This window comes from Myotis davidii, unplaced genomic scaffold, assembly GCF_000327345.1.
Source record: "Myotis davidii unplaced genomic scaffold, ASM32734v1 scaffold46, whole genome shotgun sequence".
NCBI lineage: Eukaryota > Metazoa > Chordata > Mammalia > Chiroptera > Vespertilionidae > Myotis > Myotis davidii.
Window position 1 is genome coordinate 2,767,333 of NW_006383006.1, and position 10,512 is coordinate 2,777,844.

At 40.1% G+C, this 10,512-nt stretch overlaps 1 protein-coding gene across 2 annotated transcripts in view; it reads right to left on the minus strand.

Annotated features, from left to right (window-relative positions):
* TUBGCP4 (tubulin gamma complex associated protein 4) overlaps positions 1-10,512 on the minus strand; it is a 41,424-nt gene that overhangs the window by 20,042 nt on the left and 10,870 nt on the right. Inside the window, exons 3-6 of one of the 2 annotated variants that reach the window (XM_006778144.2) lie at positions 6,911-7,033; positions 6,477-6,530; positions 5,740-5,796; positions 1,175-1,254 (exon numbers count right to left, since the gene is read on the minus strand). In XM_006778144.2, the coding sequence (XP_006778207.2) occupies positions 1,175-1,254; positions 5,740-5,772 (113 nt within the window). In that variant the 5' untranslated portion in view covers positions 5,773-5,796; positions 6,477-6,530; positions 6,911-7,033. Of the gene's footprint in view, positions 1-1,174; positions 1,255-5,739; positions 5,825-6,476; positions 6,531-6,910; positions 7,034-10,512 lie in introns of those variants that run through there. The other variant, XM_015557544.1, reaches the window with a different exon arrangement.

Sequence of the window (10,512 nt, forward strand, 5' to 3'; positions counted from 1 at the left end):
ATATGAGTCAAATGAGCAGTCTTTCATGAAACACCATATACATTTAATATAGTTGTAATCATAAGACATACTTTTGAATTCTTTTTAAAAATATATATTTTATTGATTTTTTACAGAGAGGAAGGGAGAGGGATAGAGAGTTAGAAACATCAATGAGAGAGAAACATCGATCAGCTGCCTCCTGCACACCCCCTACTGGGGATGTGCCTGGTTTGATGCCCTTGACTGGAATCAAACCTGGGACTCTCAAGTTCGCAGGCCAATGCTCTATCCACTGAGCCAAACTGGTTAGGGCAGTTACTGGTTTTTAATTTTTATCTTATATCTAACTACTTTTCAGGAGGCCAAAATAACCTTGACATGAAAACTTGATAAAGATATTATAACAGCCCTGACCGGTTTGGCTCAGTGGATAGAGCGTTGTCCTGAGGGCTGAAGGGTCCCGGGTTCAATTCCGGCCAAGGGCATGTACCTTGGTTGTGGGCACATCCCCAGTCGGGGGTATGCAAGAGGCAGCTGGTCGATGTTTCTCTCTCAGTGATGTTTCTAACTCTCTATCCCTCTCCCTTCCTCTCTGTGAAAAATCAATAATTTTTTTAAAATATATTTTTACATGTTTTTATAGTATATGTAGTGTTAATGGCATTATAGTCTAGCAAGAGAATATATCTTTATCTTTCCTCTACTGCTGTTAAGTTTTAAATTTCTTGATATAGTACACAACATTGCAATGAATAATGCTCGTGCATATGTTTATTTCCTTTTGAATACATTTCTTAGGATAAAATTCCTAAAAGTGGCATTATGGGATTACAAAGTATAAACATTTTTAAGGGCCTCGATGTGAAAATAGCAGCTACTCAAAACACGTTTAGACACAGCTAGGCATTATCTCACACAAGTAATGGAAATTCTCCCAGGATGATGAGATCCAAATATTAAAAGGGTTGCCTCAAGGACATCTAGCTTTGATACTCAACACTTTATAATCCTCTTTTTGCAATTTCTGAGCCATCAAAAGGATTACATGGGCTCCTCTGCTCATGGGTCTTTTCTATCCTGGTCATACCTTTCCCCAGAGGGAAACCTGAGATGACCTGAAAATAAAACCCATGCAGTCAAGTCACTTGACCACCCACCTCTGCCCCCAACCCCCAATTGAACCATGACTTACTTTTCTAGTGCACTTCGAACAGGAGGCAAACCTCCACAGCTGTGTTTGTATACTGTTTCCAGGATCTGACAACCATGAATCTGTGGAAAACACAGCCTTTTCAATCCGGATTCCATTTCAGGAGTTCATGTAGCACAAACTCACATTCTATATTCAATCCAGAGGGCACAATCGAGTACAGAATGGGGATAATTTGATCATAAGATCCAGGTGTAGTTCAATTCTGACTACAATTCAATATGTGTGGGGTTTTCCCCACAGCACTAAGCAATTCTCAAACACCAGCTGGGGTGTCCTACCTTTTAATTTTAGTCTGACTCTACCCTGAGATGGCATTAGACGCTACAGGTTAAGGGCTCAGTCCCACAAGGCCATCCTCCATTTCAGAAGCCGATTACAAGCCCAGGTTGTGGCTGTCCTATTCACTGGCTATACATCAGAAGTTCCCATGACCCCCTCCTTGAGTTCAATGAATCTGCTAGAGTGGCTCACAGAGCTCAGGAAACCCGGTTATTCACTAGATTACAGTTTTGTTTTGTTTTTGTTTTTTACCAAGGATGTGAAAGGATAGGAGTCAACAGCCAGATGGAGATACATAGGATGAGATCCCAAACAAAGGAGCGTCTGTCCCCAGGGAGTTTGGGCCCTGCATGGTGCAGGTGGAATTGTTCTGGTTCCCTAACCTGGATGGTCTCAGAATCCTGTCCTCTTGGGTTTTTATGGAGGCTTCATCACACAGGTACCATTGATTAAATCATCAGGCACAGGTGATTGAACTCAATTTCCAAGCTCTCCCCCACCCCCACTCCTCAAAGGTTGGGGGTGGGACTGAAAGTTCCAACTCTCCAATCACATGGTTGATTCCCCTGGCAACCAGCGCCTATCCTTAAGTGCTGTGCAAAAGTCGCCTCATTAACAACACAGGTGTGCCTGTTAGAGTGGCCATTATCAACAAGACAAGCAATAACGAGTGTTGGAGAGGTTGTGGAAAAAGAGACCCCTCATTCACTGCTGGTGGGAATATAGACTGGTACAACCACTATGGAAAGCAGTCTGGCGATTAGTCAAAAAAATTAAGAATAGAGCTACCATATGACTCAGCAATCCCCTCACCTGGGTATATGCCCGAAAAACTCGAAATCATGTATTCGCACAGATATATGCACCCCTATGTTCACTGCAGCATTATTCACAGTGGCCAAAACATGGAAACAACCTAAGTGTCTACGATAGAGGACTGGATAAAGAAGGTGTGGTACATATACACATGGAATACTTACTACTCAGCCATAAGAAAGGATGAAATAGTGCCATTTGCAACAACATGGGTGGACCTTGAGAACATCATGCTAAATAAGTCAGACAGAAAAAGCTAAGAACCATATGATTTCACACATATGTGGGATATAAAACTGAAACTCATGAACACAAACAACAGTGTGGTGGTTGCCAGAGGGAAGGGGGTGCAGAAAGGAGGACCTAAGATAAGGTGAAAAGAGAAGTTTGACTTTGGATGGTGGGCACACCGTGCAATATACAGGTCTTGTAACTTAGAAACACACACCTGAAACCAATATGTGCATGTTGACCAATGTCACCCCAATTTATAAATATTTTTTAAAAACCCAGAAAAACAACCAACCTTTGTCCAGTGGTTAGAGTGTTGGCCTGAGGACCAAAAGGTCATGAGTTCAATTTCTGGTCAAGGGCATGTACCTCAGTTGCAGTTTCCCAGGCCCCAGTAGGGGCATGTGCAGGAGGCAGCCAATCAATGTGTCTCTCTCACACCAAAGTTTCTCTCTCCCTCCCTCCCCCAACCCCTTCCTCTCTTCTATTTTCTCTAGAAATCAATAGAAAAAATCTCCTCAGGTAAGGATCAAAAAAAAATACACAATTTAAAACAACAACTCAGGTGAGGTTGATAGGGGTTTCTTATGAATATCAAGACACCTTTATCACTCTTATCACTTAGGAAATTCCAAGGGTTTTAGGAGCTTTGTGCCACAAACTGTGGAGAGCAGCTACAGCATCTGGGCAGGTTCAAGCCTCAGACTAAAGAGAGGTCACAGTCCTCTCCTTTGCCACGTGCAAGTCCCAGCTTGGAGGGCAAAGCCCTCCCAGCACAATTATAGCCAAAGGCTGTGGTTGTAAGCTTGACCTTATGGTCCGAACTAAGTGAGGTAGGCTGCGGGAGGTGCAGCAAGTGCTGCCAAAACAAAGCTTGACAGAGTTCGGGTGCATGTAATTGAGTAGATTCGAAACCCATGAAAACATTGTAAACATCTTGACCATGCCCTTACTTTGCCTCCTGGAATCTGGCTATAAAATAAAGACTCGGCTTGCAGGATGTAGCACTGTCTCTCCATCCCAGAGTAGTGTCTCACCTAGCTGCAGCTTTATTCTCTTGTCTGTCTTCTTTAATCCTTCACTGCCACCCCCTCTCAGGTTCACCCCGGCCGTGCTGAGCACGGCACAACAAACAATAGGAAGACCAAATATGTATTTATTATAAATCAGAATATCATAATAGTTATTCTCTAAGTATGGATTCTACAGCCTCCCTAACCCTCTCGACTTGGCCCCACCTTAAGGAGCAGCAGCATCGCCTAGGAACTTACAAGAAATGCAAAGTCTTGGGCTCTACGCCAGGCCTCCTGAATCAGACCCTCTGGGCTGGGCCCAGCAACCTGGTTTTAACAACTTGCTTCAGGTGATTATAATGCACAATGAATTTTGAGAAGTACTGCACTAGAGAAACCAGAAACATTTAGTTGAAATTCCAAGCAAACAGGTAAAGAAATCTCTTTCTTTCAGATTAAGGCCTAATTTATACTACTTCTAAAGTATACACTTTTCTAAAAATCTGCCTCCTCTTTCTTTGCCCTCTGGCTTTCTCTTTAAAAACAACAACTGCTTTATTGATGAATAATTTATATAACATAAAATTCACCCATTTTAAGTGTACTACTCAACAATTTTTAGTAAATTTACAGCATTGTGCAACAAATTACCAAAATCCACTTTCATAACATTTCCATCATTCTAAAAGGATCCCTTTTGCCTGTCTGCAATCATCCCCAGTCTCACCTCCAGCCCATGCTCTTGGCCACCTCCGTTTCTCGCTGGGTAGAGCCACAGCACACTAGCTTCTCTACCACCCTCCGGCAGAAAGGAGGGTTTGCCCATCAGCAATCCCTCTGATCATTTTCCACTCTCCTTCCTGTGGCCAGTGGAAGCTGGAAGTCAACTGAAATGTGCAGCTAGGCATGGAATCCTTATACTAAATCCAGTCACTGAGAAGGTGCCCTCCAATTTGGGAGATAGATTAGTAGAGTTCAGAAGGTCATAGTCTTTGGAGTCAGACAGATGTGGGCTTATGGTCCAGTTCTACCATTTCCTACCATCTGTGTGACCCCAGACAGTTCCTTAACCTATTTGACCCCTTAGAGGACTGAATGTATGTAAAGTACTTAGCACAGTGCCTGGTACACAGCAAGTGCACAATAAAAGCTCGATGTTGCCCTAACCGGTTTGGCTCAGTGGACAGAGCGTCAGCCTGCAGACTCAAGGGTCCCAGGTTCGATTCCGGTCAAGGGCATGTACCTTGGTTGTGGGTACATCCCCAGTAGGGGGTGTGCAGGAGGCAGCTGATCGATGTTTCTCTCTCATTGATGTTTCTAACTCTCTAACCCTCTCCCTTCCTCTCTGTAAAAAATCAATAAAATACTTAAAAAAATCTTTATGTTATATGATGAGGACAATCAGCTTTGAAAGACCAAAGAGCACCTCTTCTTCTGGCTTTGCTAGACAGAGTGAATGCAGCAAAATATGAATTTCTATACTCACAAGGTGAAAAAATAAAGTAGAAACTGGGCAAATTAACTGGCTAACTAGTTATATTCACCAAGGTGAGCACTCCTAATTAGGCAAGGCAGAAATATAACAGCTTAAAAACATGAATGAGCTAAAAACACACGTTTAATCCATTTGTTAATTCTTCTTCTAATGTGAAATATCAAAGCATTTACTCTTCAGAATTATTGATGTTGCTTAGAAAAGACATTCTCCTGACATTGGGAACCCTAACTTTTCAGTGCATTTGATGAAAACTTGTGATAAGAATAGGCATATTTAATAAATAATAAGCATGAGGTTTTACCCAATGGCCTAATTTTCATAAAACTGCCAACACCCTAACAAGAAACTATTGCCTTCTTTTTTTCTAAGAATTAACTTTTAGCTTCTCCTTAAGATCCATATACAACAGTTTTAAATCCTTAGTGCAAAAAGCTCCCAACTCCAAATATCCATAGCATTATTCTCTTATCCAACAGCATTCTTGAGTATGTCTATTAACAATTTCCCCACTTTCTGGACCAGAAGGTACTTAGGGGCAAGGTCATAATTTATTTTTGCATTCTTGACACTTAGCATAATACCCAAGCAAATATTGTTACATACATACAAACTACTAAAATCTAGAGTCTTCAAAAAAGAATGTAAGGCAAAATTAAGAATATTTACTTGGTGCTTACTGAAGCAAAAGGAAAAAGAATAGTTCTCACCTTTTGACTTTTAATTTGTTCTACTACAACCATCACAGAGGGAAAAAGGAGCTGGAACTGCAAAGTAGAGAATAATTAGGAGGATCTATCATCAAATACAAGGAAAAAAATTACTTCAGGAAATGCTTTTGTTTCTAAATAATCCCACTTAACAAAGATGGCAATACCATAGAGCAGCCAAGATCCAATATCTTTTTTATTTTTTTGTTAACCCTCACCGAAGGATATTTTTCCATTGACTTTTAGAGAGAGTGGAAGGGAGGGGGAAAGACAGAGAGAAAGAAACATGATGTGAGAGAGACACATTGGTTGCCTCCTGCTCAGGGCTGGGATTGACCCTGCAACTAGCTTATGGGAATCAAATCGAGGACTTTTCAGTCCCTAGGCTGATGCTCTATCCACTGAGCCAAACTGGCTAGGGCAAGATCCAATATCTTAAGGCAACTTGATATGGGATTAGTGGCAGATAGAAAGAGAATGGCTGATAGAAGCAGTCTCTATTTCTGAGACTGGCAAAACTGTTAATATTGAGGTCAATTTAGAGCATTAACATCAGACATTAAGTTTTAACTAAATTTGGAGCTTTTCAAACAGTTCTGACCTAAGAAAGCATACAAAATATAAAATGCTGGGCTATTTTAATACGGAAGGAAAAAAGTTCTCAAAAAATTTCACAAGTTGGATTATTTTAACAATATCAACAGATTCCAAGGCATTTTGTTACTTGAACAGCATACCTGATCTAAGGAGTAATTGACATGTGATATGGAGAGATGGGGGTCAGCCAGGAACTGCAACAAGAAACACCGTGATTAGAGCTCCATACAAAATATCCCAAATCTATTTGATCTATGAAAACTAGAATGAAACCTAAGAATGGGCTTAGTGTTAGTTTTAGGCTATTGAGAATTGATGATTTATAGAAGATAATTCTGATTTTCAGGTGGTAATAAAATCAAAGCTAGGGCTCTTCTTACTCAGGAGCCTTTGCCATGAGCTGCATGCCACTTTGATCATGGCTTGGACAATCACAGAGAATACACTGTACTCTCCAGCCATGTTGAAAATAGCTTACTCCTAACCACCTGACCATATCAAAAGGCATTTCAAATTCAAAAACATGCCCTAATCTTCTGTCCCAGAGGCGTTGTTCCCATATCTCCTCTCTCACCTCTTGTTCCAAGTCCAGCAGTGCTTGTCGATAAGGCTGCAAAACGGAGTCCAGACCTGTGCAGAAGGCCCTGAGATAGATTCCATGTAACCCACCTTGGCCCTGCTGAGATGGATGGTGATCCTGAAATCAAACAAAGAGAAATAAGCTCTCAGCTCAGATCCTCAAACCTGAAGACATTACCCTTTATTAGTGGTACTGTTTTTGCTTATATAATTCCATATCAAAAAAGTGCTTCAGTGAGAGGAAAGCCCAACTGAATAGACAGATCTTGAGTTCTGACCTTTTAAAATGTGGTATTTTAATTTTCCAAGCAGCCCAGATGTTACAATCAGGTGGTACTCTATACTGTTAGTGGGGACTTTTCTACAACTCAATTTTAACCTTATAAATTCCAGCTTAAATCCTTTTGTTGGTTTACCACTGTCCAGAATAATATTTAAACTCCCCTACATGGCATGCAATGACTTCTGCATTCTGGCCCTTACCTCTCTGCAAAATTATTTTACTGTGTGTGTTAAACTTCACATCCTCATTTCCAAACTACCCACAGGTCACCAAATGTGCCTTGCTTCAATTTCTTAGCCCTGTGAATTTGGATGTGTTCTACTTATAACTGTATATTTATCTTTTTTCTTTCTTTTTGTTAATCATCACCAGAGGATATTTTTTACATTGATTTTCAGAGATTGGGAAAGAGAGGGAGGGGAGGGAGGGAGGGAGCGAGGGAGAAAGAGAGAGAGAGAGAGAGAGAGAGAGAGAGAGAGAGAATTGCTTCCCATATTTGCCCCTGGTTGGGGCTAGGGATCAAACCTCCAACCTAGGTACATGCCCTTGATTGGGAATTGAACCCTCGACCCTTCAGTGTGCAGGCTGACACTCTAACCACTGAGACACACCAGCCGTGGCTGTACTGTACTCATCTTTGGGAAAATACCTACTCTTCCTACAGGATCCAACTCAAGCACCTCTTCTCTGAAAGCCATTCCTAACTTTCCTCAGGGAGCCAATAGCTTCCCCCTTTGTTGCTTTCATAGCATGTTTACTTAGTGCTGGAATTGTACTTTTGTCACTAGACCAAAAGCTTCATGAAACAAGATCCCACATTTTATTCATCTTTGTATTTTAGCTCCTAGCACAGTTCTTTGAACATAGAGGGAAATACAGGGTATCCCCCAAAATGTATACACACTCTGAATAATTATTAATTCCAATAGGTTAAATCTGAAAAGAAAGTAACATCAATTGAGCTATCAGCTGTTAAAATGTATATACATTTTTGGGGGAGACACCCTGTATTTACTGAATAAGTAAAATGACCTCAATCCTGTTCTAACATCCCTTCTCCTGCCTAGTATGGCAACTCATCTGAACATGAATCTGATAGCCAACATGGGGAGTTATAAGACTCTCACTAAGAGGCTATTTACAAATATGCCTGTCAGCTGCAATTTTTTTGTAAGACCTTCTTCTATAGTTTTATATAAGAAATTGTGGTTAACCATTGACTAGAGGTCACAATGACTAGCCTCTATGGCTATGTACTAATTTGGGTAATCGGCCTCTGGTGGTGGTAGATATAAGAACAGAATTCAGCAACAAATGTGGTAGGAGGCTTGGGCTCAGGGATTATAAGGTACAGTGTAGCCAGAAGATGCTGCAAAGGAAACTAGTAGTTCCTGGATGTAAATGTTCACAGCTATAATAAGAACAGCATTGGCATAGGGTGAAATAGACCAGATTGGCTTGCAACCAGTCAATTTTGTTTCGATCTTGTGTCACTCCAGATAACTGAATGCCTTCATTTATTGCAAAATAAAAGAGAAAATGAGTACACTTTTTACTTTTCAAAAAAAAGAGGTGCCACTGACATGTTTAGAACTAGGAAAGTAGGAATTCACATATCATATAAGATGAAACCCACATAGTCACATGAATATAGAACAGATTTTTTTCTTGTAGGTGTTATATAAAAAAAAATCAATATTCTTAATATTAATAATGTACAGCTATAATATATTAATAATGTAATTAATATAATAGTCTTAATATAGTTAATGTGATATAATATAATAGAATGCATAATATAGATATAAAGTTTATATCAATATATGTATAGATTCCAACTTTGATAATTAAGTGTGCTCTCTTAATATGATCTCAAAGCAAACTAGCATTGATTAGATTTTAAGGTTTAGCTTATGTCTTTTCTCTGCAATAAATTCAGTTTAAGTGAATGGGAATATCTGTCCCAGAGATGAAAACATAAGGCATTATCCTCCAACTCTTTTGCCCCACAGATTACCACCTGTGAACCCCTAGGGAAAAAGACATCTACGAGAAGGGCTCCTGGTGACTAAGTGGGCTCAAATTTAAAAAACAACAATAATAGAAATCAGAACCTAGCAGCCATTTCTGCACAGGGACCTCTCACGCAAACTGCACTTCCAAGGAAGCCTGAGCTAAACTGCCTGCCTGCACTGTATTTCTGTCACCTGAGCCAGCCCTTATAAAAGGTTCCTATTTCAACCAATAGAATTGAGGCATTCCCTATCCGGAGTGGCTCTATTCTGACAAATCAGGACAGTACCTTTTGGGCCAATCGAATTGAGGATTTAGAGCCGTTATTTGCATGAAGATGGACCAACATGGACCAGGGAAACGGACTTCTGTCCTTATAAGCCAGCTCCCCTCTGGCTCAGAGAGCATACTTTCTTTAAAGGGAATTTTTTAAAAAAGTATTTATTGGTTGATTGATTATAGAGAGGAAGGGGAAGAGGGAGGGAGAGAGAGAGAGAAACATCCATTTGTTGCTCCACTTATTTATGCATTCATTGGTTGATTCTTTTTTTTTCTGTGTTCCACAACTTTATGAGGCTGAAATTTGAATTTCACATAATAGAGAGCATACTTTCTTTAAAGGGAATTTTTTAAAAAAGTATTTATTGGTTGATTGATTATAGAGAGGAAGGGGAAGAGGGAGGGAGAGAGAGAGAGAAACATCCATTTGTTGCTCCACTTATTTATGCATTCATTGGTTGATTCTTTTTTTTTCTGTGTTCCACAACTTTATGAGGCTGAAATTTGAATTTCACATAATTTTTTAACAATGTTATTTTTTCTTTGCCTTCTCCCCAAGGTTGGACAGTCTGCTCAATGCCACCTTGTCTCTGGATACATTTTTGTTCATCAGTTTATGTTGATTATTATATCCCACATATGAGTGAGATCATGTGGTATTTATCTTTCTCCAACTGGCTTATTTGGTTAGCATAATGCTCTCCAGTTCCATCCATGCTGTTGCAAATAGTAAAAGTTCTTTTTTATAGCAGCATAGTATTCCATTGTGTAGATGAACCACAGTTTTTAATCCACTCATCTGCGGATGGGCACTTAGACTGTTTCCAAATCTTAGCTATTGTAAATTGTATTGCTATAAATATAGGGATCCTGATTGGTGTTCCTGATTTCTTGGGATATAGTCCTAGAAGTGGGATTACTAAATCCAATAGTAGTTCCATTTTTAAGTTTTTGAGGAAACTCCATGCTATTTTCCATAGTGGCTGCACCAGTCTGCAGACCCACCAGCAGTGCAAGAGGGA